Below are 27,017 nucleotides of genomic sequence, written 5' to 3'. Positions count from 1 at the left end.
TCTAAGCTGTCGACCTGGCACATACCATTGTATAGAGGAACAGAGGTACTCGGAACCTTCTAAGTGATGTGCCAAGGATTTAGATTTCATGGAGGGTCTGGAGCTAGGTTTTGGGGGAGTTAAATTATTCCAGGTGGGGGAATGTTTTAGTGCTTGTGGCGGGTGTGGTGGGGTTATTCTGCTTTTTGTTTAAGGGAAGGTCTTAGGCCTCAGGACGGGTTTGGGGTAGTAGTAGTTTTTTTTCAAGGCCCAGATTATTAAGGGGGGTTAGGGTTTTTTGCAGTGCAAAGGGTTTTAGGGTTTGGGGGGGGAGGGGCTTTGGCTTTGGATGTGGGGGGGACGTTTTTAGGGGGTAGTTTTAAGCCTTGGGGGTGTCAGGGCAGATTTTTAACTTAAGGTGAAGGGTTGTATGGCTGAACAAGGCATGTGTTTAGCACATATACCCTTACTATGCATGCTTTTACAACAAAATTTGTTGCAAAGGCATGTGTGGTAAAGGCATGCGTTGTAAAGAAGTGGTTGAGGTTCCGACCGTGCTGTTTAGCCACATATGATTCTACCATACATGGTTCACTCATACAACCATAAAAGGATAGTAAAATACAAAATCAATAGACTGAAGAGGCTTTACCACAGCAAAATGACCACTAAAAGGCCACATCCTCAAAATTTTACACACGGATTGCTACTCTAGCAAAATTAGCACGCTGCGCTGGGAATGTGGCTTCACATCTGAGTTATAGTCCAGCTTCAAGAATTTAGACACCTCTTCAATCTCAAATTCCAACCACCAAGTCAATGCTTAACGTGTAGCAGAAAACCCAACTGAGGTGGTCAAGGAGATGGAGTTAGGTCTATTGCATGGTCCTAGATACTGATTGCATGATCATGTTTTATGTAGAAAGAGAACCAAGCTAGTGCTGCTCACATGCGTACATAAAAGCCCGTCTGCATCTCAAAGCGAGGTTTTGGACAATGCTTCTTGCTGTCTTATATGAACGATCAACAGACAATCCACCAATGCCTGCTCAAGGATTTGGAGGCGAATGACTGGGCATTTCCGCATCTGAAGCAAGATCTTACAATGCTTTTGACCATTAGTGAGCAAAATTACACAGTGGCTCAATAACTCACTCATAAGAAAATGTTTTTGTGGCTGGCAAGGCCACAGACTTTATATTCTGATTTCTACACTGAAAAGAAGACACCTCTCAATTTTTGTTTGTTATTATGTTAAAGACAAAGTATAGCACATAGGTGTACCTTTACTGCAGCACAAGGGAGTGAGGCTAAAGCACATAAACAGGCGGGAAGACAGGTTGAGTAGTTTATGCAATATGTTTGATATTCACGTCTGCCCTCCTTGAAAATCATAGACAAAATGCCAGAGAAAGGAATAACAATCACATGTCTCCTGCAAAGGGGTAACTTACATTGCTTCCAGAGTATTCCATTCAAAGAGGTTACCAGAAATACTCGGTTCAGACTCTCCAAACCATGAAAGTTCTACATCTTGTTACACCCACATACTTAAGTGCAGGGCATGACACTGGGCCCTGTACACACTGCCCCATGGAATGACCAACAAGCCTCTTTAAGACAGTGTGTAGGCAAAGCAAGCTGTGTTCCTTCAGAGGAACCGTTAAATCACCAGCTTCTTGGGTATCGGAAGCATGATACTCTATCATCGTACAACCCCTACGAAAATATAGGAGGATAAAGGCGATTCCAGTAAAAGAAACAAATCAGTCAACTTTAAGTGTTTCATTTTATTCTCAGACATCAGTCCAGTCCAGAGTTACAGTACCATGGCCAAGATAACTCTGCCACCCTCCCTACAAAGACTTATCGTGATCTCACACAGTAGTTGCCTAGTGGTTCAATAGATGCATCTTTTCCCTTGGTTCAGGCTAATAAAAAGGCACCGTGGGGTGTGTAGATAACTGATATATTTACTAAGCAAAATCCCTACAAGTCCTTTGCACAACCTAGATAGAGGTGAGCAAATCAAAGTGTAAGAGGAAAGACAGAAATAATGTCCAAGTATCTGGTGCCGCAGCAGCAGAAAAATGAACAATACATATATACTCAAGCTGCCTAACAGCTGTAATGAACATTTTGCCATGTGGTACTCTGCTTCTGAATTTCTGAAGCAAGACACCTTCAGGAGGTAGTAAATGAAAGAAGGCCTACCCAATCATGCCTCTTTAACCCATGGAATGCCTAGGTTTCCGAAATGTATAACACACCATATTACCCAAATGGCTTTCTCAATGTTATGATATACATCACCTACACATGTAGTATTATTTCACCACAAGAATGGAAATGTAGAATGATGAAACAATCCTTTTTAGCACTTGTATTATTTTAAAAGCAGTGCTGTGTGTCAATTTGTAACATTATGTTTTCTCAAAACTAATCAACAATCATATAACTTTGTTTGTACTCCCAAGTTTGAGGAGTAAGCCAGTGGTCCATCTTTTAACTTACAATGCTGACTTCTTTCGGTGTTTGTGTTGCTTCCTCTATTAGCAAACAAAATATTTCACTTTTTCCGTGCTAAAATGTTTTTACATTTTACCTGAATTTAATTTCATTTTATGTGATTTAGGTACTGGAAAAATGCTGGGCCATGTAAGTCCGTTGACTGACTACTCTCTAAATTCAAAATTAGTTTCATTTTCACCTAAGTGTTGCAACGCTATGGCAACCGAAAATATCAGGAAAACAATCACTGTGTGGATTAAAAGTGAAAAAGGAATATCACCCACAACAATCTACACACCATAAAGCATCAAAAGAGGACTACTGCGGGAATTCTCTCAGTGTCAAGATGTCACTCTTACAGCGTAGTAAATCTCGAGAGATTCCTAACATAGCAGGCGTTACCCTAAACGTTATTCCCCCACATTTCTTTCACCTTTAATAACAGTGAAATACTTTGGAGTAACCATTTCTGGAGTTTCGTTATTCACAAAGTGGCAACTTCACACAGACTAAGCCCAAAAAGGCCAAATCACGAGTAGGATTTTTCAATATCTTTGAGAGAGATCGTCTTTTAGTTGTCAGGCATGATCAGTGCAATGCTGAGATCTTTAGCAACGGTCCTAAAATCACTAAAAGTAAATTCTGCTGGTTCCAAAGAGGGTTGCTGGATGTCCCTGCAGCGTTCTGAAATATCACAAAAATGTTTGAAGTAGTTTAAATAAACTACAGAAAATGTATTACCATAAAAGGTTTTAGAAGCTCTAGCAAGCTACAAATGCCCCCACCCCACCAATGGGAGGTGCACTGCACCATATTGATGCTTCCCCAAAGAAGACAGGGTTTATTTTATTTTACACCATGTAGACTGGATTATTTGCAAAGAAAGTCGTCTTATGGGTAAATGCAGCAGCTATAAAGATGTCAGCCAAGGGATGTTATGCAATTGGACCATAAACTGGATGTGTGGGGGGGGGGATTGGTTGGATTGTGCGGACTATGTAATTTCTTACTCTCTGATGTAAAGCCTCAAAGAATTAGTGGGAGGTACAGCTTCCAAGATATTCTAGTGAACTTTGTGTTTGATTCAGAGTTTTCATATGTACCACAATCTTTTCAATCAATACATCCTTTACTTAAACAATATCTTGAGGCAGAGGTAAAACGTCAATTAATCTTAAGGTTAGCAGCAAGATTTAAAGAATATTATTGGCCTAATTACTCTCTAGAAGAACCAAATTAATATCACCTTGTGAAGGCTAGATGCTCTCTGCAACTTAGCATCGTAAACAGCAGTGAAACATCCAATGATTAGACTATAACTGTTTTTTTTTTTAATGAACTAAATCAAGCTTCTCTTAGATGTTAATTTTAAACTATGTAAAATACTTACCTTTTTATAGCCCGGTGATTATGAACGAATGTGGTTTCCATACCAGGGATGTGAGCAATCTACTATGAAAGAGTAGGGCTGTTGTAAGACACTCGCGTCAGACCACAGTGCCTTGAAAAGGCTGTTTTGCAGGTTGATAACAGCAGTCCACACAGGGTTCTAGTCACCTATAACTCCAGGTAAAAGAATGATTTGCTCACACAGATCTGAGGTAGGGCATTGATCCTGCCCGCAGATGACATTCAGTAGTTCCCGGGACACCCCATCACGTTAACTCCAGCTGTTGTGTGACAACCCGTTTTGGGGGTTCCTCCATTTTTTTTATTTGTATATCCAGCAGTGGTCTGTTGACGTGGTTTTTATGAGTCATTTTTACAGACTATTTTGTTAACCTTTATAATTTGAAATGGGTTTACAGGAAAAGGGTGCGTGTGTTTAAAACATACATCTAACCAATATTATAGTAAAGAAGTGCGTACACTGCTATAAAGAGCCCGACCCCTTGTGCCTTATCGATGATCTCTTCCGCTGTGGGTTGTGTGCCATAATATCCAATGGTGAGGCTTCCTTTCAGTCACTCTGCAAATGCTTGGCATCCAAATGCCATTTTAATGTTGTATTCTTCACTGCATATCATTAACAACTCTCGAAATCCCCCCAATTAAAAGGGAAAATACCACCAACCAATATAACAGAAACAGAAAACAAACATCAGTTTTGAGGTTGTGTTCCAGTGTTATCAATGGGTAAAACAGTACAAAACACAATAGACAAAAAGCAAGTGACAAGAAAGCAAATGCAACGGCACTGCACGCCACTGAGTGTTTTACTGTACAATGGGAGGACACAAGCAAAGCACAGACATTCATAGTAAGAGGATGGCACTTGCACAACGCAGCATCAAATCAAAGGTCTGACAAATGGATAAAGAAACATGAAAAACTTCCATGGTCTATCAGATGTGAAAAGCAAAGTTAAAGCCCGCCCACAGATGTGGTTAAGATACTGGGCTGGGCCGTGAACTGTCACCGTCACTTTCAACTGATGTTTGGCTGAACATAAATAAATAGTATACCAAAAACACAGCCATGCACAACTTGCAATATCAAATGGCTAAAAAAGTTTATTTTATTGTATTTTTTGTGCCCTCCCTCTTCACTGTGTCACATATTTTACATGGTAAATCTTACTTGTTCTAGCCATGTTGCAGTTTGTTCTAAAGCTATAAATTTAGGTCTTACATGTAAGTATTGCACCTTTCTTTGTTCTGTTCATGAGTTTATGCTTCAGAGGCACTTATTTTGTAAATATAAATTTATGCGTGTGTTGTGTTGCAAACAATTCCACAACTGTAATAAACTGAGAAGACAATATGGGCGATTCTTGGTTAATCTAGTACGGCTGGCAGTGGGAATCTAAATCAATTTCACTATCAAAGCTTGTACCATATTACAGGTAACCATCAATACACCCAAAGTCACCAGTGCAAATAATAAAACACAAAGAGACCTGAAGCTGAACTAACTTTCTGGTCCAGAAATTGACTTTAAGGTAATTGCTCAGATCCCTGAAGTTTAAGTTCTTAACATATCAATACTCAATAGTTTTTAGGAATTTACACATGTTACTCGAAGACAATTTAAGGCTATAAATTACAGACAGTATTCAATTATAACGATCCCTCATTACCATTTGCACAGCAGTTGTTTCACAACAAGTCTCTCTTGCTGAGCCTTTGTGCAAATATCTAGAAGTGCTGTAGAACACTAGTCCACCCTAACAAAGATGACACCCAGATTTGTTCCAAATGACAGAAGACATGCTGACCCTCTTACAAATGGTCCAGGTGCATGCCGACCATAGAGAAAAGATTTCAACCGTCAGACTTATTTTGGCCGCTGACTTATTTTGCTTTCAGATCTCCCAGGCACATTCTGTATTTTTATCATCTGTACCGGAGAGAAAGGCAGTGCTAAACAGCATGAATATGTTTTTAACAATATGAGGAAGTGATTGCTAAATTAGGGAATAAATGAGGGATGCAATACTTTACTACTGAGAGTCACTAATTATACTGGCCAAAGAAATGGTAACTGCTGACAAATTCACAAGTCAAAGTTGAGGCAATATTTACAACACAATCTTGCCATACTGATCTGTGTTGAAGTCAAAGAAATTGATTAGACAATTAAGAGGGAAACAGTTGGGAGCAGTGTGAAGATAGGAGTGTGAAGATAGGAGGAGGCTCCGTCTCAGAAAAGAAACCTATGGCTGATATTGGTCGTGACTTTAAGGTGGCGAGGACTACTGTACGTCTCACTAGGTAGCTTTTAACTGGAGAGGTTTAGTCCTCACTCGAAGTGCTTTTTGTTGTTTTAAGTGACTATTTCATTATCGGTATTGCCTAAAGATCTAACAAAACTAACTGAGCTATAACCATGCATGTTTTCCATAAATATATTCCCAATGTTTATTACCTTGGAAGTATGCTTTCTCTATACATTGAATGATCTTAAAGACCTTCACCATCACGTTCCTCAAACATTGCAGCTCTGTTTACAAAAGCAGCATGGAGGATATTGGGCATTATTCTAAAGCTGATCACAACTCCTGTGCCATCACATCTGTTGGGTTTTAACTGGAGATGTTAAGTTCTATTTACAAGATTATTTGATTTATTTTTACGAGACACTTTCCATTTGAACATCAAGTAAGGTTTTAAATAAAGTAACTTGACTAGAGCTATATTTTCTCAACAATAAAAGCACTCTTATTTGGGAAGTGTTCCTTCTCTACCACAGGACAACCTTTATCCTGAAAGTATATCAGTGTGGAGGAACTCGTAAGTCACCGCTCTCTGAAATATTAAAGTTGTGGCCCTTTTCTAACACAGTTGAGGATCCTAGTCTATGTACGCATGAGTGAATTTAGTAAACTATATATTCTGAAGTTATTTTATTTATTTTGTAAATATCTAGGCACGTAATTTCTTTCACTTACAGTTGTATTAATTTATACTCCTTTGCACATTATTTCTTTCATTTACAGTTCTTGTATTAATTTATACTCCTTTTTGCAATTCCATTGTCTACCTACAAGACTGCATAAGTTAGATATTTGGGAAACACACTCTTGCTGTGACAGGCTGACAGACCTCAAGCAGGAAAGACCCGCCTACAGTTTTTAGACATTGGCCTGGTTCCAAGCGACAGTGTCAACTGTTGGTTGTATCATAGCTTCGGTGATCATAACCAGAAGCCCTTCAGGTTTCTCCATACCACAAGCTTTCACAAACAAATGGAAGGAAGACATTCATCACACTATTACCAGCAGGGGGCAGAAAAATGTTTACCTGACCAGTCACAACTGTAAGACATGCTAAGAGGCCGCATTGCTGCAAAAACAAAAGTACACACAATAACAAACCTGTTAAAAGTATAAAGGAACAAGTAAAAAAATGGGTATTTTTGCAATATACTTTATCTCATGAGATGGATGAATCAGAAAATGTAGTTTTACAAGGAAAAGTGCACAACGTCTGTGGTGTTCACCTCTGTCTACAACACCTTTACTGAATATGACCAGTGGGAAAACATGCACAGCTTCATCTGATCCTCCTTTCTACTACATGCCAGCACCCAATGCTCCATGGATACATACTAGGTGTGAAGTGTGTCCCTCATGGTTATTCCATGACCGATGGTATTCCTACAACATGTACAGTATATCCTTGTGAGGCTGACTACTAGAAATGGTAAACTGTAATAATACCAATGTCTCTCTAAAGGGTGGGAAGTGAATCTGACAAAATATATTTAAGAACAACAGAGTGCTGTTTCAGATTGATTTGTTTTTGAGAAATGGAATGAAAGCAAACATCTATGGATCTAGATATTGCTCTGAACTGGACTAAATATGACTGTACTCGTAGATATTCCACAATAACTGTCCTACAATATGGCTGGTATAAATCTTCCTCTGTCCTGGTCGCTTAGGTGCAAAGAATGCATACAGGTTGCACATAAAGCCACCAAACAACAGCTTGCTTCAGATTAGGGTTCAGAGATAACACATTCCTCATCTGCTCTCAAAGTACAAAGGCTTCTCCTTTTGGTAAAACGTGTGGATAGAGCCACCTAAGTGTGCAGTGCTTGGCAACATGTAAAAGCTGCATTCGGTGAAGCCAAGAATGCAGGTGCATATACCCCCCCAATGCACGAGGTCCATGTTCCTGCATGTACCCCCTATATGCCTGAAAACGTAGATATATCAATTAATTGGACTGTTGCTAAATGGGCCAGAGTTTTGGCGATGTCACAGTAAATTAGAAAATTCATTTCTGTTTCTCTAATGCCCAACGTTTTTCTTTTTCAACATGTTGGAAACAACGAATAGATTACTTCAAATCCAGGGATATTTCCCTGCCCTTCAGGATTTTGATTCTCTGCCCATGGGCAATGGATCTTTAGCCAGGCCAATGGGTCTCCCAACCAAACAGAAATGAGATGGTGTGACTTAAGCTTTGGCCTGGGCCCGGACTATATTCCTTTCATTCTAGATCACATCAATCAAAAGAAGACACGCCAGCTGGTGGCGCTCTAGAGCTGCAGATCTCTTTCTTGTTTCCTCTACTGGCAAGCTTAACACTCTGGCTCTTTTGTTTCTAAATGTCCCTTTGGAACCAACGGGATGAACAAATCCATCTGAAAGTACAAATGTTCAGGACCTGATAATGTAAAATCCATACTCCAAAACTAAGGAATCTATAAAGATCTTCCCAGACTACAGAAAAGGGTGTCTTGAAAGTCAACCGGACAAGTGGAATCGAGAAATAAGGCATAAACCACAATGACTAGCTTGAATTATTAGCGCCACAAGAATAGTTCAGTCTATGTTCATTTGTTAAAGAAAAGGCACCCATGGTCTTCTTTTCCAGAGTAAAGTGACAAGAATGAAAGTTTTAGCATGTGTTCTTCCTGAAGCAACTCAAAATCTTACAAATCCAGGAGCTTCTGGAACCACTATATGTCTACTCTTCTCTTCATTGTTATACCATGGGCTGAGATTACATTTTATCGGACAAACCACAATATATTCAGGAATCCTGCCTGAACAAAATCCAGCACCCAAAAAAAGACAAGACGTTGGCGGCTTCTACTTCTTCATACCATACCTTAACAAACCTTATGAGTGGGAACGTTGCTGGTGAAACAGGTGAAGCGCTGCGAACACAAAGGAGTTAATACCCACACGTCTCCTAGAAACTATAAATCTAATTATTTAGTCACTGGCAGAGGAAAACATGCTTGCACCTTTTGGCTTGGGCATAAAATGTCTCTGTATTAAAGAGAAATGTAAGCCCCATCAGGCTTCTGCAACTTCTCCCTGTAGAGATAGGAGCTCACAATGGTCAGGAAGGTTGGAGCTTAGCAGAACACATCTAGATAAATCTTCTTTTGCAGAATTTTGGGACTGAAAGTATCACTGCAGACCACTCAGAAAAACAAAACAATCATTGCTTCTCATTTATTTGAAAAAGAAAACCATCCCTTCAAGACCAAAGATATAGTTTGTCAATTCTTCTGCAATGTACAGACAGGGCTTGTTTCCGAAGGAGGCTGCTTGATGCCCACAGAACAGTCTGCTTACCTAGACGGCTTCTCCTGATCTCATCTGGAGAGACCGGCCGCAGTTTCCTCTCAGCCTTGATTCCCTCCAGGATTTTCTCATGGAGACTCTGTGGCCGTGTCGGTGTTGGCTTTAGTTTTCGGGATGACACCTACGGAAGCAACACGTTTCCCTTTAAGTATCCAAGGTATTGTTTCACACAGACCAATGCTAAAAGCGGTGTCACAAAGCACACTATGTCTGTGTGAGGTTGCGTTGAGCACCTGAATGGAGAGGCACAGCTTGAATCACATTGCAGATGCGATAGCTACAGCGGTCCTTCTGACGGTGTGTGCGGGCCTGGGCCAGGTGTCATGATAATGGACCAGGCAAGCAGGCGCTATGCCTCTCCACTTCCATGCGGAAGAACAGAAGGTACTGCTACTTTGATACAAATATTCTTTTGTAACCAGTGACCATTTTCTTGTGGCTTCAAGCGATATTTTGTCACAACTATACTAAAAGTAACTGAGACACACGTTATTTCACCACATGCTCTTGCGAAGCAGTCAGAGAACAGATTCAGGTGAACAGAAAGTTCTTTGGTACCAATAAAAAATTACAGCCCCACATTATCTATGCGTGGCAAAGGTTTCTGAAAGCAAACTTCCCCATCATAAATCTGAACAAAATTCTAGCATCTGTGACCGTGCCTGATTTGGAACAACAACAAATGAGGCACAACGTTTTGGTCAAAAGTCTGTGTCCGCCACTATCAAAAGCCGGGGTGCCGAAGACCAAAACTGAGTTTGCTTCATTTCGCCTCATGTTAATTTCATCTACCATCTACACTACCTTCCTCTCTATCTCATTCTTTAAGGTTCTTTTTTAACCCCTGTTTCTGCCTTTATTCTTGTTTTTTTAAATCTTTCTCTTCCCCTCAACTTGTCCCCTTTTGTGTTTTTCTCTCTTGCTAAGGATTAAAGTTCAAGAAAAAATAAAAGTTGTCCCCAAAAAGGAGTGCCGGTGGGCCCCGCCTGCAACCACCATCTCAAAATAAACATTTAGTGCAACGGCTCCATGTGTTTTTTGGAGGCCGAAGCTGGTGCTGCTAAATGTGAACGCTGTCAGCTTAGTCTTGATTCCACCTCATGTCTTTCTTCCTCCACCACCCGACACTCGCTGTCTCTTTACCTCACTCTTGCAGGCTTTCATCCTACCTATCTTCCTTTGTAACTATTTATGTATCTTTGGAGTTGTCCTTCATTCCCCCGATTCTCATTCTCTCTCTCTTCCTCTCGATCAAAGTCTGATGGGCAACAGCACTTCCCAAAATAATAAGAGTGCTCACCACCGGCAAGCACCAACACAAAGTAAAGACAGATCTGCATAAACAAATGTGGCACCTGAATCCCTAGTCACAACTTGCCCTTCAAAGTTTAGAAAAGGTGTTTTCGCTGTTTAAATTCTGGATTGCCAAAAAAACTAACTATTTTTTTTATATTTTGTGTCATGTTCTGAAAATCCCAATTTGTACACATCTTCCCCTGCAGATGCTAATAAAAGCAGACACCTCAGGCCCACAAAGGAAGGGTTTTTACCAAGGGTATCTATAATTGGCAATGGTGGACTAGGAGAGGCAAATGACAATTGCAGTAAGAAGAGGAGTGATTGACACATTGAAGCAAATTTCGAAATAGGTGATATTTGCCTTTTTTCCGACCTGCTGATTGAAATTTGGCTGCTCTGCAGGAGTTATAAGAAAAGTCCAAAGCCCAACAACAAAGTTGCTTTCAGGAGCATTGTCAGGGGCCGGTCAATGTATTTAACTTAATGATAACTGCTCTGATTTAAACACATTCCCCCAAACCCCACGAGGAACGAAGAATTATTGTATTTCAAGGAATCTAACCTACATGTTTTCATCAGCGACAGGTGGATGCGAAATTTACGGAAACAGATGGAATTACCAGAAGTTTTGCAACTACTGACCACAGAAAAAAAGGAATTTCCCCACTGATAATAAGTTAGGCTAGATAAACCTACACCCCCACCCTTGATAGAACATTTTCAGAATATTAACAACATAAAATCAAGTAACTCTCCACTGAGAGGGATCCATAGTAGTTACATACAGGATTTAGTGGAGGCCGAGATCGGATGAACTCCAGGATTATTTCATGAGCGCTCTTCTTTAACCGGGGAGGAAGGTCACCATGAACCTGGCCAAAGACAAAAATAGTGAGGGTTTTATTTATCAAGTACAACAGACATGCAGTCAGAAAACAAAGATGTCTCTCAAGAAGTCTACATACAGGTGAGTACATGAAATCTTTAGTCTTTTTGGACAAAAGTATCCAAGAATGTTCCATACGTAAATGCATTTTTCACAACTGCACATCCTACCCTAGGGCTCCCTAGCACTATGTAGGGATTGTAATATTTACTTAAGAAGATAATGTCAAGTCTTCAACACACCAATATTTTTTTTGTTATTTTATTAAACAAGTAATCACTTTTAATATAGTGCATTTTTTATGGTTTATGGCCTTTATTGGTCTGGGGCAGGAGACGAACAGCACAGATGCCACTGAGCATGAAACAGAATTGCACAGACACCGATTTTACGTGCGGCCAATGCTAACAAAGTGCTCAGCAGCAAAAGGACAGCACGTGCCAAAAAGTATGCCCTTTTCAGGCCTAGTGCACAGACACATTGAGCAGTTTACCCAGCCTTATGTTTTGCAAAATATCCATAATGAACAATGCATAGGTACAGATGCTTTTGACCAGTGCTTAATTTGTGCTTGTTGTTTCCAGTGCTGAGCACCAGCACTTATTTTTGAGGGCCGGCGCTTATTCTTGTGCCTCAAACATTTGCTGCACACAAAAGACACATATGGGAAAGACGGAGGAAGAGAAAAACTTAAAATGGGAGAAAGCAGAAAGCTGCAAGAGTGAGCTGAAGGGGTAGTGAGTGGCATTAAATCGATTGAATTGGCCCGAAATGGCTTCAGGATTACTCTGTCTCAGTATTCCCTATTTCCACATTTAATTGCAGCAGCCGCATATTTAAGAGGAGGCTCTTTGGGCACCGGCACGTTTCTATTTACAAATTAAGCACTGCCTTTGACCAGCCCTCAGCATCCGCCGGTGTGTTCAAGTCTCACTCAATTTTTCCTCCCGGCTGCAGGCAGCGGGGCGCTTCGACTGTCTGCCTTGCACTGCGAGTAAAAACATTTTCCCTCGGCACATGCTGGGCTGCCTAGGTAAGCCTGTGCGTCAGCGGCAGAAGTGCTGAGCCTGCACTGCTGGGTCAATTGTTGTGCATGTTTCACACGTTATGCCAGAGTAATAATAACAGTTATATTAATAATAATAACAACAACAAAAACTCACTTGCTAAGACCAGACCTACTGGCGTCCCACAATGCACCATTTAGGATGTGACCTGTGCATCACCTTGGTCCAGTCTGAACGGCTACAATCATGCACAGCTGAGTCAGAAGTTCAACGTTCTTTTTTCCACAACATTCCCCTTTCATACAGTTCCTTTTATAATGTGTATATTTTGTTATCATAAAAATGAGCAATAGTTTCACTTTTAATTCAAGTTCTCACTAATGGAAAATAAACATCTAAGGGCTCATTGGAAGTGGCATTTTACACTTATACGTCACGTAACCATATACCAGCACAATAAACACCTGCTGCTGTCGCTTCTTGAAATCCATCCAAAAACTCACCAGCCCTTGGCTTGTACATCAACTTAGAAGGATGCATGCATAGTGCACAAAACATGGATGAAGAATTCCCTTGCGAGTCTCTAAGCAAGGTAAAAAACTTGACTGCGAACGAGCTCAGAAATAACACCACCATCTCCAAATCCATTTGGAACGTAGGATAAAGCTCTGTGGTGTTATTTACTCCTAGTAGTGACATCTACCGCTAAGATTTAAGCATTCTATTACTTGCTTCAATCCATGGTTTAGCGTAATAGCAACATCTTCTTAGGTGCTCACTCCTGCACTTCTTAGGTGCGCACTGATTTTCATGTACTTTTGAACAAAGACCATACGAATGGCTCTACAGATTATGGAGCAACTGCACTGGAGTGAGGTGAAGGAAAGATTGGTTTTGAAAATGCATCTGCGGTTTTTGGCTTTTTTTCAAGTGTCCTACTGAGTTCCCAAGCTGGACGACTAGCCGAATTGAAGTTCAAACTCACCTATCCTAATAGGAGGATCTCATGTTGGCACGTTCAGGCAGCTGAAATTGGACTGGCACCCATTTTCTTCTCCACCCAAATATAGATTTGGGTTGATTTGTGTAAATTTGAAAGCACACAACATGATGCTCTAACCCTCTTGTGCTCTAGCATATAAAAACAAAAGCAGAGAGAGTCGGATATCTCTTTGCAGTTACATAACATAATCTTCATGTAAATAATAAGAAGCCAATCCAGGCTAAGGCCATAATTTTCTAGTCTTTCAGTGGTATGTTGTGAGTCACAGTGTCAAAGTCTGCAGAGAATTCAGTAGGAACAGGTACGTCTACTTCAGAGGCAACTTAAATCCCTAGAGTTTTGGAGGTTAATCTTTCGACGTCCAACACACTCAGAGGTTTGAAAAAAATGGTGTAGAGGTGGAGACTGTTTTCAGGAGCAAAGGGAGTGGAGCTGTTTGAGAACTGCTATGGACTGATTTTCAACTCTGACATTTGTGACTTGCTAAACAGCAAGGAATATGTTCAAGGTTCTCAGGATGAGTAGAGGCGATCTTTAAAGCTTCTTGGTGATTATTTTCTAGTGTAAACTAAACATTTGCTAAGTGCAGCTTGGGCCTGGTTGATAATGTAGGCAAGTTATTCCTTTTGTGTTTTACTGGCAGCTTTGTTGTTGCTTCCCTGTGTGTCTTTAACAGCACATTATCAGTCTCAGTCTATTATCAAAGCTGTTCTTAGCCTGGTCCGAGGGTGGCGTAAAGAGGAGTTTCACCAACTGCTTAAAGATGCGGTCAAAGCCCTTCTTCTGCAACAACTAAAACATATGGTCCCATCCCATTCTATCGAACACCTTTTTGACAGAGCACCATCTATGTGCTGCCCTGGGTGGAATGCAGCATTATGGGTAAGTTGTTGGATATTTTGCATTTACATTTTAAGTGACTTGCTGAATGTGCATTTGTGGGCTGAACGTTAGCTAAATTGACCTGTTTTTACACTTGGGATGACATCCAACTAGAAGAGGTGTCTGGAAATGATAGGTGAGGCTCAAAAGCTTTAGGTGGCTGGCAGAAGGTGTAACGATAAGCAGGCACTCCAAGCAGCTTAGGAGAGAGGTTGGGCTCTTTCACTAAGGTAATGAAGAGAAATCGAAAACACAGAGTGGCGTTGAATGCTGCCAAGAGGAGCAAACCCCAGTGCGGAGCAGAATATCAGTCCACAACAAACAAAAACGCACACACCTTCACTCATGCTACTGTAAGCAACTGTAAAAAGGCTACTGCAGACAAGAACATAAGTGATGCTCTTGTAGTTCATCTTGCACTTTATTAAACTCTTAATAATTAAAAATAACTACATTAGTAACACAAAACATAGTGTGCAGGGAAGGGTCCCGGAAATTGCCTCTTAAGAAAAGTTCAAGTACCACTGTAACACCACTTGGTGAATTATTTTGCAATAAAGATCGCCAGACTTCACCTATAGACATGTCCTATAAGCGGCGTATGTTAGAGCATCATGCCCCTCTCGCAGTTTAATATGACCCTCTCTAAAGTGTCTAAGGGTCTGAAAAGCTACCACTGTCCCGCATGAGAGAGAGTGTAGCAAGAGAAATTGGGTCTTTAGACATGGTCCCTAAACGTTATTCCTCCCTCAGTCATTCACGCACATGTTTTAAGCTGGAGGCCATTCTAAAAACTTAAAACTAAGTGATTAACTCTAGAGCTGAGAGGTGGTCCTTACAATTATTTATCAGGTCATGTTCATTATCACAAATGTACTGCTGCACGCCGCTTGGCTTTAGAAGGGCTCCAAAGGAAGTCTACTTCAGCATTGAGTACATAAGCAAATCAATGCCAAGTAACAGAAAACACCCCTAGGGTGTCAAAGGCAAACTCATTTCTAAGGATGAAGTATGAGTTTGACCTTCAGTTTATTTCCTCCTTTGTGGAAGGGTGAAAATTGCCACCTTTACTAACAACTATCCGAAAGGTCTTGCCTAAGGGCATGTATGTCTTACAGAAATATGTACAGTGACAGTTATGCTACATAAAACACACTAAATGAAGTAAACAGACAGAAAACTGACTCACTAGAAATAAAATAATAATTCAATGGGGGAAAATATGTCCAGGGTGAACAAATGAGTCTAGACACCTTGAAGAGAGAGAAAAAGAGAAGGTGTATAGGTCATTTGGTAGGCAGGGCTGAACATATACGTTTTGCCAAGAAGATCAGCAGCTACTAATGTATTTATCCATGCCTGGGTGCGGATTTCTGGAACTGCAGGCAGCCAATGGCCGGATGACTAAAGGAGTCTACTGACTGGGCCACAAAGGCTCAGGGTCAGAAACATATACTGGCCAGACATGATCAGTGGAGAAATGAAAAGAACAGGACCAAACATTGCTGACACAAGTAATTCTGATGTACACAGAAGTGGTAATCCTTGGAGTTAAGGAAAAGCAAAAACTTAACATCACACAAAAATAAAAGTCTTAGTGAAGCCTCTTGAAACAGTGGTGCACGCTTCAATAAGCGGCCTGGGAAAAAAAAAAAAATACAAGACCCAGCATTTACCTAGGTGTGGACATTTTGATGAGAACAAATGAGTGTACATTTGATACAGAAAACGAGCGAAGGAAAGAGTTAATGCTTCCCGGTGAAAGTAAAGAAGTTTAGAAGTCAAGATGTAGACAGGCAGAGAGAAGGAAAACATTCTAAGACAGCGTGTTATTAAAGCACCATCCCATATGCCTCAGAGAACCGATGGCAGAACATCCCTATTGATCAACAACATTTCCAGACAATACAGGATTTGGAAAAAAGAATTCAGTACTGCTTGGCATTGCTTAGAAAAACTGGCAGACCAGTAACCAACAGATTGGCTTGATGTCTTATCCACTTAACTCTAAAGTCCCCTCTTTGGGGTCCTTCCCCATGAACACCTACATATACTGGCCTAGTGCTAAATCTTTGCTGGCTGTTGCTCTGACTATCATTTATTGGGAACTTGAACATGTATCTCATCATCAGACTGACCCAGATCAAAAGAGAAAGAGGCTGAAAATGAAATAAAGTATGAAGGGAAATGGATAGGGAGAAACCAAGGCAAAAAAAAGCCTGCTAGAGCGATATAAAGATACAGCAAGAAACATGCAGTATAATCAATATTAGGCGGCCCTAGTACTAGACAATCCTGGCCATTTACACACAGGAAAAGACTTGAACCCCTTACTTACTTATTCAGTTTTACAAATTAAGCCCTGCACACCTTCTTTCTGGCATCCAAACATTCCACATTTAGGAACAATTTAAAACTCTGGTACTCGGTTTGAGTCCTGAACAACTCAGAAACTGCTCTGTCAATCAATTTCAGTTTCTCTGTTGCTTTTCTTGACTAGCTTGTTTCCTCAGCCATCAGCCTTAGATTTCAGGTAGCAGCTGCAAGGCTCAGAGGCGAAGCCAAAACAATCATATACTTGCATTTTATCAAGTGGTGTGGTAAGATGGGATCTCCGCTGAGGGTGCGCCAACATATAGTTTACACTCACGGAAAATGGAAACCACACCAATTAATAAAATCTTCATAAGCAAACGAACTTGAAACAAGCATAGGAGGAAAGTAGCACTAATGATCTACTTATCACTGGTTGGCCAGATAATCTATAAAGATCAATTAAAGGTCAAACAATGCTCTTCTTTGAGCAAAAATAGCTGATTTGGGTTTGAGAGAGAGCTCCTTGAATGCTAGTTGGTAATTCAGAGCTCTTAGTGACAAGGAAACGTGCCATGCCGTTGAGAGATGTTCTCAAGGAAGAACCTCCAATCAGGAAAAGAACAAACACTCAAGAAGAGAAAGAACATACGTATTAATACAACAATCGACATAGTTATGACTATATTGGAAATCTTGAATAACTTGTGCATCAACCACTTGTAGATCTGCCAACTCAGTGTCATATTTTGTTTCAAGTTGAGTGTAATCAAACAACATTCCCTTGACAGGTTCTTCATGTTTTCAACTAGCTTCCTGGACTTATTCCATGTCATTCTCCCTCAGGTTACACACAGATAGGAAGATAAAGCTAAAAAACAAATCATGATCAAAGCAATGTATTTGTCAGGCAGAACTGCACAGCAACTTTATAAATGCCAACAAGGAACTAGAATTCGAGACATGGGGAAGCAAATGGTGTAACTTGGCAAACGCTAATGTTTGAAGAATGAACAAACAAAGGGAACTGCTGCTGCCATTTCGTGCCTCCGGCAACTGGTAAACAGCGAAGCAGCAGTGGAAAGAGAAATTACAATCTGGTAATTCAAAACAAAAGAAACTGCACTGCTGCACACCAAAATGTTTCCATATATGTCTGTTTTCTATCTGTTTTTAAAAAGCATTCAAGTCAAACGTGGTAATCCCAGGTTTATCCAGTGTAACCTAGCCTCGGCCAAATGGGACATCGACTATTTGGAACATTTTGCTTCTAGATGCCGCTGTTTGTGGCACCGTCAGCTCTCTGAATGTGTGTATTCCCGTTTAGAGGTGGCATGTCCTAGAAGATCTGGCTTAAGCGACCCTACCAGAACATGACAATGGCTGATTTGCATAACATTGGCCTATGATTGTAATGACACAGCAAAGCAATGATAGACAGCAACAAGACCCAACGTAATAATCAGTTGCACGCATCATTTTTTGTTTTTCCCATCACCAACTAATCCTATTCCTTCCTTTCCTTGACCCTACTAGGTCCCTTATGATAATGTTTACCAGTGTATTGAACCCCACATATCTTGGTCTTGTTTCCCATTTCATCCTGCACCCCTATTTCAATGCCCCAGGGTCTCCTTACTCATGGTCTACAGTTTCCACAGGTCAGTGTAGTTTCTCGCTCTGTATCCTTGTATGTGCACTGTTGGAGTGTAAATTTTAGTAAAGCTTTTAGTGACCCAGACGTCAGCAGAAGGAGACGATTAATGTCTCATGTTCAGCAACCTAATGCAGAAAGCTGCACTGACATGCATATAAAATATGCTAATGTTTTCATTTTGGTGGCGGTCACAAGTGTGCCTACCTTATTGATTAACATGTTAAGCAATTAAAATAGTGTTAAAATAAATATAATTTAGACTCTAGTTTAATCACATGTATTGAAATACATTTGTTTAATAAACATTTTATGTGTGATTTATTAGTTTAAGGAGCTGAGCATAAATAAAGAAATGCACTTCTCTGTTATACTGACCATTAGGCACTGACAAAGTTTTCGTTTAAAGCAAAATGTATTGTTTTATCAGTGAATTATGAACACTGAAGATTTTATAAGCTTATAGTTGACATGATTTATTAAATTGTAATGAATACATTATAATGCATTTGAATTTCTTACATTAGCTTAACAAGGCCTGCAAAACTTGTATTATTTGCAGTCATGTAAAAGTATTGTAATTATTTTTTTTATAACGTACAGGTTCCATTTCCATGAGAAGCAAGGGCCCATTTGTAAAAAAGTTTGTCTAACAAGAATACACATGTCCTTGAAATATTACATTTTACCAGGACATGGACTACACTAGTGAAGTTGTCAAATTATTTTTATTGGATGTTGCCCCGCTAGCGTGATCTGAAGTGATTTAAATAGACCAATTGTAACATTTTGTGAGATTTGAAATACCGAAGGATTCTGAAACTTTAAGCAGTCCCCTTGCAGACGCTTCTCTCTCTGCACCTTTTCTGATGACACTGACTGACTGAATCTTGTTGGTAATTCAGATGCTTTCTGATGAAGAATCCCTGAGTGCTGCTTCTCTAGGTGAGGTAGACCCTCTTGGCTGAGGCTCATCGTCCCTTGACATGTCCTTTTTTCTAGAAATAGAATTAATATGCTGATTCTAGTGTTCTGTGGCCCAAGTTATATTTTCCAAATTATTTTTGTCTTCTTTTGCATTTTTGCCAAATGCGTCTGTCGCCACACATGCATTTCTTAATTTGGTTAGTTGTAAGGTCATCACTGTGCCCAGCCAAAGAAACTGAACTCTGTTTAATTTTTTTGACCAATGCCTTAGAATTCAAATTTTAGATATGTTTCTGTCTCTCAGACCATTTAATTAATGGTATGTATGATTCTTCTTGAATGGCTAATTGTGTTAATACAAATTCGATTGGGCGACCTATGTTGATCATACATCTTTACAATTTGGTTTTGCGCACTGTCTTTATGACGCTAACTTTGTGGTTGTAATAAAGCTTTAAAACTTTATTCAGATTGAAGTTTTCCTTCCGTGGTCACATTGGTCATGGTGTCTAAATTGTTTGCAGTATTGATGTAAATTTGTTTATGGTTCACCACACTACTTTGTGGGTCAAACATTCTGTCAACCTCAGTGACGCATTTGATTCCTGCGAAGGATGAAACCGTGCTTGCAGTCCATGTTAGACCGGGCATCCTTAGGGTGGTCTTACTACAGACCTTTTGCCTTTCCCTTCTGTTTTGTTGCTGTATCTTTTTGTTGGCCTTAGGACCCTGAGCACTTTACCACTGCTAATCAATGCTAAAGTGCATGTGCTTCTCCCCTACAAACATGGTAACATTGGTATACTCACATCTGGTCATTTAATTTACCTGTGAGTCGCCTGTAGAGCTGTAAATCATACCCCTAGGGCATGTAAATAAAATGCTACTGGTGGGCCTAACCCCCTCATAGACAAGTATTAGGAATTTCTTATAAAACTTTTAAGTTGTAATTCCTTATCTGAGAGGAGTTGCTGGGTCATGTTTAGTACTATTGGAATGGCAATAATAAATCCTCTCTACTGGTAGAGTTGGATTTGTTACTACTAGTCCAGAAATGCCACTTTTAGAAGGTGACATATTTTGCCCTCACTGTCCTGTGAGCCTACAGCCTCCCTTCAATACGCGTCTGGATTGGGTGTGTGGCAGAGCGAACGGTATAAATACAACGGAGAGAGATTGTGGTGATCAGGTAAGTGGTTTATTTTAGAGGTGTGGGTTGTTTATTTAATTTCCTTAGGTTTACAGGTTTTTAAGGTCTCTGGAGGTCGTCTTCTACTCTTCTTATTGGGTATTTTTCTCCATTCTTCTTAGTTTGGCGTTCCCTCTGTCTCTCGGTTGGCTCCAGCGAGGATGTACCGGGAAAGAAGGAAAAACGCTACGGTAAGTGGGGCGTTTAAATCTGGACGTAGGATTTTTATAACAAAAGGGGAAGGGGGAAAGGATGGGGTGGTGCTGGTAGTGAGTTAGGGTAAGGTGAAATACCAGCCTTAAAAGTGCACGTTTTGTGACTTAATTGTGCCTCAATAGGTGCTCTCTATGATCCCTCCCAGCCCTCCCTTCACTCCTTCCCAGGTCCCTTCCCCAGTGCCCTCTTAATCTCAATATTCCCTTTGGTGTTCCAAAACGACCGTACCTTAGCAAGCCACGACCCTCCTGGGTCGTGGCTGGCTCCTGGGTGTCCCGTCAGCTGAGATTTCCTGGCGGCAGTCTCCTTATGCAGCTCCTCGTCTTCGGGAAGCGTGGCGATGTTTCTCCTCTCTTCCTCTGGTTCGGCTCTTGTTCCTCCCGTCTCTCTCCTCACGCCGTCTCCTTTCAACCCCCGATCATCAGGCCACACCCCTTCTTCACCGCCGCGGCCCGGAAGCCCTCCGGGGTTTCCCCGGCAACTCGGCAACGCGATCCGTCGTCAGAGAGCGTTCCCTCGGTAACGCGGGGACGCGGAAATGACGTGTCGGAACCATCCGACACGTCAGTGACCACCAGCGCCGAGGACGTGATTGGGACTGCCCGATCACACACCCCATCCAAAGAACGGTCCTGCTCTAGGACCGAAGAAGAGCAAGGAAAACGGGACAAATAATCCGCAGGACCCTGTTGAGCTCCAGGGATGTGGCGAACCTGAAAGGAAAAAGGCTGCAGTTCAAGGAACCATCGCAAAATCCGGGAGTTAGAATCCTTATGAGCGACCATCCAGGTAAGGGGAGCGTGATCCGTATAGAGAACAAAAGGGCGGCCCAGGAGATAATACTGCAAATTGTCCACCGCCCATTTAATAGCCAAACACTCTCTCTCGATGATGGGATAATGGCGTTCCCTGGGAAAAAGTTTCCTGCTGATAAATACTATAGGGTGATCCCTGCCTTCCTCGTCAGGTTGCGACAGAACCGCCCCAAGTCCCACATCAGAGGCATCTGTGTACAGATGAAACGGTTTGGAGAAGTCTGGACAGATTAATACCGGTTCCTTCGTCAGATAGGATTTCAATCTCTCAAAACTAGCCATCCGAAGGCCTGAGAAAGGTAACAATCGATTAGGGTGGGACTTTGATAGGAGGTCTGTGAGGGGAGCTGCAAGGGTGGAATATCCCGGTATGAACCTTCGGTAATAACCCACTAATCCAAGGAAAGAGCGCAAGTCCTTCTTTGTTTTAGGGGTAGGGGCGTTCTTTATGGCTTCCACTTTTGTGGTTTGAGGTTGTAGGGTACCCTGGCTAATATTGTATCCGAGGTAAGATATGTCCGTTTTCTCTAAGACGCATTTCTTGGGGTTGGCTGTTAATCCTGCTTTTGCCAGGGTATTGAATATTAGCTGCAGATGGTATAGATGATCCCCCCAGGTTTCACTAAAAATGACGACATCATCCAAATATGCCGCTGAGAATGTGTGAAAGGGCTTTAGTATCCTATCCATTAGTCTTTGGAAGGTAGCCGGAGCCCCATGTAGTCCAAAGGGTAACACTGTAAAGTGGTAAAGACCGGATTGGGTAGAGAAGGCTGTTTTTTCTTTATCCTCTGGGGCCAGAGGAATCTGCCAATACCTCTTAGTTAGGTCCAAGGTGGTCATATATTTAGCTTTTCACAATTTTTCAAGGACATCGTCTACTCGGGGAATTGGATAGGTGTCAAACATAGATACTTCATTAAGCTTTCGGAAGTCGATACAAAATCTGACTGACCCATCAGGTTTCGGTACGAGGACTACTGGGGAGCACCAGGGGCTATTAGAGGGTTCCACCACCCCGAGGGCTAACATTTTCTGTATCTCGTCTTCTATGATCTGTTTCCTTGCTTCAGGAATACGGTAGGGTCGCAATCTGACTATTTTACCTGGGGTTGTTCGTATTTTATGACAGATTAATGAGGTCTTTCCTGGTGTCTCCGAAAACACCTGTGGAAATTGACTCAATAAGAAATATAACTGCTCTTTCTCGGAACCTGTCAACGAATTATTGATAGCGGGCATTTTTTTAATCTCGTGCTGGTCCTTAGGGAAGAACTCTATGTTTAGTTCTTTACTGGGATATAAAAAACAGCCCATTTCTACTGAATTGTCTACGTTCTCTGCTACTTCCCATTTCTTTAAGAGATTCACATGATAAATTTGGGTCTTTTTAGGATTGGTATTTAGTTCTATGAGATAAGTGACAGGGGATACTGCTCGAACAACCCGATAAGGACCCTGCCATCTTGCGAGAAGTTTTTGCTCTGACGTGGGGCGCATTATTAATACCTGGTCGTCGGGCTGAAAGGTCCGCAACTTACTCCCTCTGTCATAATACTGCTTTTGTATCGTTTGGGCCTGTTCCATATTCTGTCGTACCTCTTCCCACAGCCCTTGTAAACGGGATTTCAAGTTGTGTACATATTCCAACAACGGTCTTCCCTCACCCTCGGCTTCCTCTTCCCAGGTTTCTACAGCCATATCTAAAAGGGAACGGGGTTGTCGCCCGAACACTAGTTCGAATGGGCTATGTCCCGTTGAGGCCTGTTCATGGGTTCTGATAGCGTATAGAACTAAGGGTAATTTTTGGTCCCAATCTCTGCCTGAATCCTTGACTATTTTCTTTAATAGAGATTTGATGGTCCGATTGTAGCGTTCCACCAATCCGTCTGTCTGAGGATGATAAACCGAAGTTTTTATTTGGGAAATGCCCAATGTGTTACAAACTTGTTTCATGAGATTCGACATGAATGGGGTCCCTTGGTCAGTCAGTATCTCGCGGGGAAACCCTATTCGAGCGAACACTGTTATCATTGCTTGTGCGACTGTTTTTGTTGTCATACTTGTCAGGGGGACGGCTTCGGGGTACCGGGTAGCATAGTCTACGATAACCAATATATATGTATGACCTTTAGAGGAAGGAACTAAGGGTCCAACTAGATCCATCCCCACCCTGCTGAATGGAATGTCTATAATGGGAAGGGGTGTAAGGGGCGCTTTCTTGGGTCTACCTGGTTCGGTAAGCTGACACCTGGGACATTGGGAGCAATACCTCCTAATCTGTGCAAAAACCCCGGGCCAATAAAACCGTCGGAGGAGATACTCCTCAGTTTTTTCCCTCCCAAAATGCCCCCCCGAGGTTGGTTGTGGGCTAGCGTCAGGACTTGATTCCTATATGACTCAGGTACTATTAACTGATGTTTGCGTTCCCCTGTTCGGGTAGTGGTAACCCTATAGAGGAGATTTCTTTTAACCAGGAAGTAGGGACCCACCTCATCAGTTTCTTCCGTTTTTGCAGAGCTCCAGGCCTGAGTGAGGGAAGGATCTTCTCTCTGTTGATGATGGAAACTTAGGGGTGCTTCATGTGTCTCTGCTATAAGTCCTTGAGTTTGCTCCTGTTTTTTATGAGCCCGGAACTGTACTCGCTCACCCCGCCTTTCTCGACGTGACAGTTTACGGCGGGTTAAAGGACATTCAATGGAGCTCCTCGAAAAAGGAGCCTCAATCCACCACTCCTGGGAAGATTTGGGACTTCGAACGTGATCCAGGAGCTCTTGGAAATGGTCATAATCGGTACCAATGATACATTCCTCTATAAGGTGAGACATAACTCCCATCGGAAGTAAATCCCTGTAGTCTCCCCACTCTAATTCGACTACTTTCAGGGGGTATTGCGCCTTGTCGCCGTGAATACAGCAAATATTGACCCATCAACTGGTTTCCCTATCTAAAAGGGCCTATTAAATCTTCGCAAACTACGGATTGGCTGCACCCTGAATCGACGAGAGCACATAAGGATCGCCCGTTAATTTTTAGGGTTTGCTTGAATTTAATGTCTCCCCCTCCTGTACATAGTACACGTCGTCTGGTCAATCCTATTTCCATAGGTTCGCTCCCTTCTATTTTCCGCGGGCATGTACGAGCTATATGACCCCACTCTCCGCAGTTAAAACATTGTGGTCCCTGTAAGGGAGGGCCTTCTCCAAGTCTGCGGGGAACCGGGTCTTCTAGAGCAAATCTCTGTGGGAGTTTGGGGTTGGGTAAGACGGGTTTTACGTTGGGTCTGGATGGCATACCCCTCACATCGGTGGATCGATGGTATGCACAGGCTAAGTCAATGGCCATGTCCATATCTACCATTGGATGTTGTCTTATCCAGTTTTTTGTAGGAGTGGGTAAAGAATCCAAATATTGTTCGAGGACAATCGTTTGTATGACCTCCTCCCGGCTGTTCCCGATAGGTCTCAGCCATTTCAGGGCTAAATCTTTAACACGGAAATAAAAGGTTCGGGGGTCCTCATTCGGTCCCCATTTTACTTTCCGGAATTTAACTCGATAATATTCTGTATCGTGTCCCACCCGTTCTAAGATACTGTTCTTTATGTCTTTGTAGGGTGTTGTTCCCCCGGGATTTGCCGCTTGCAAGAGTCCGGTAAGCAAAGGCGCGACGTATTGTCCCCATCTTTCTTCTGGCCATTGGGCAGAAGAAGCGACTCTTTCAAAGTTAGTAAAGAATGATTCCGGGTCTTCTCCCTCCTGATATTTTTGTAACACCGAACTGGGGACATTGGGGTGGACTTTGCTAGTGGCTATTGTCTCTGTTAGTTTTTTCATTGCCGATTCGTGTACGAGTTGGTTGTTCGCTAGTATCGTAGCTTGGCTTTTCAAGGCCGACTGTAAGGCCTCCCTGTCCTCTTTCGCCTCTCGTTGGTGGGCTTCCCATACCAACTGCAAGTGGCGTTGGCCTTCCGCTAGTTGTTTAATCATATCCTCTAAGGACGGACTTTCACTCATTGTATATACCGTTCGATTGCCCTGGGTTATACCCAACAATCCCACTTCTGACACCACTGTGGCAGAGCGAACGGTATAAATACAACGGAGAGAGATTGTGGTGATCAGGTAAGTGGTTTATTTTAAGAGGTGTGGGTTGTTTATTTAATTTCCTTAGGTTTACAGGTTTTTAACGTCTCTGGAGGTTGTCTTCTACTCTTCTTATTGGGTATTTTTCTCCATTCTTCTTAGTTTGGCGTTCCCTCTGTCTCTCGGTTGGCTCCAGCGAGGATGTACCGGGAAAGAAGGAAAAACGCTACGGTAAGTGGGGCGTTTAAATCTGGACGTAGGATTTTTATAACAAAAGGGGAAGGGGGAAAGGGTGGGGTGGTGCTGGTAGTGAGTTAGGGTAAGGTGAAATACCAGCCTTAAAAGTGCATGTTTTGTGACTTAATTGTGCCTCAATAGGTGCTCTCTATGATCCCTCCCAGCCTTCCCTTCACTCCTTCCCAGGTCCCTTCCCCAGTGCCCTCTTAATCTCAATATTCCCTTTGGTGTCCCAAAACGACCGTACCTTAGCAAGCCACGACCCTCCTGGGTCGTGGCTGGCTCCTGGGTGTCCCGTCAGCTGAGATTTCCTGGCGGCAGTCTCCTTATGCAGCTCCTCGTCTTCGGGAAGCGTGGCGATGTTTCTCCTCTCTTCCTCTGGTTCGGCTCTTGTTCCTCCCGTCTCTCTCCTCACGCCGTCTCCTTTCACCCCCCGATCATCAGGCCACACCCCTTCTTCACCGCCGCGGCCCGGAAGCCCTCCGGGGTTTCCCCGGCAACTCGGCGACGCGATCCGTCGTCAGAGAGCGTTCCCTCGGTAACGCGGGGACGCGGAAATGACGTGTCGGAACCATCCGACACGTCAGTGACCACCAGCGCCGAGGACGTGATTGGGACTGCCCGATCACAGGGTGACTTGTGCATTCCCTTCAGACACCCACATCACAGGACACTCAGCCACTTCACAAGGTTTCTCTGTAGTCATCCCTCACATCAAAGGCACTTTCTGTATAAATAGTGGGCCCCTTGACCCACTAGCCAGTACACTTCTGGACCTCCAAAGATCACGCTGGAGCAAAGACTGCTGTGTGCCAGGATCTCCACCCTGCCAGACCTGACTGTTCCCAGGTACTGCTGCTCTGACAAGCTGCGCTGCCCTGCTGCCTGCTGCTCTCTGCCTGAACTTCTTACAGACTTCCCAAGCAATCCCAGAGTGCCTCCAGGGCCCTGCCGGTGTGCCTTGCCTT

General features: G+C 42.3%; 1 protein-coding gene across 3 annotated transcripts in view; it reads right to left on the bottom strand.

Annotated features, from left to right (window-relative positions):
• SPIRE1 (spire type actin nucleation factor 1) overlaps positions 1–27,017 on the bottom strand; it is a 430,877-nt gene that overhangs the window by 80,643 nt on the left and 323,217 nt on the right. For all 3 annotated transcript variants that reach the window (XM_069219936.1, XM_069219937.1, XM_069219938.1), the window contains exons 7-8: positions 11,623–11,709; positions 9,530–9,659 (exon numbers count right to left, since the gene is read on the bottom strand). In XM_069219936.1, coding sequence (XP_069076037.1) covers positions 9,530–9,659; positions 11,623–11,709 — 217 coding nt within the window. The remainder of the gene's footprint in view (positions 1–9,529; positions 9,660–11,622; positions 11,710–27,017) is intronic.

The sequence above is a fragment of the Pleurodeles waltl genome, chromosome 2_2 (genome assembly GCF_031143425.1).
Source record: "Pleurodeles waltl isolate 20211129_DDA chromosome 2_2, aPleWal1.hap1.20221129, whole genome shotgun sequence".
NCBI classification, from domain to species: Eukaryota; Metazoa; Chordata; class Amphibia; order Caudata; family Salamandridae; genus Pleurodeles; species Pleurodeles waltl.
The sequence above is the reverse complement of the archived record's forward strand: the minus strand, read 5'-3'. Positions and strand labels throughout refer to the sequence as shown.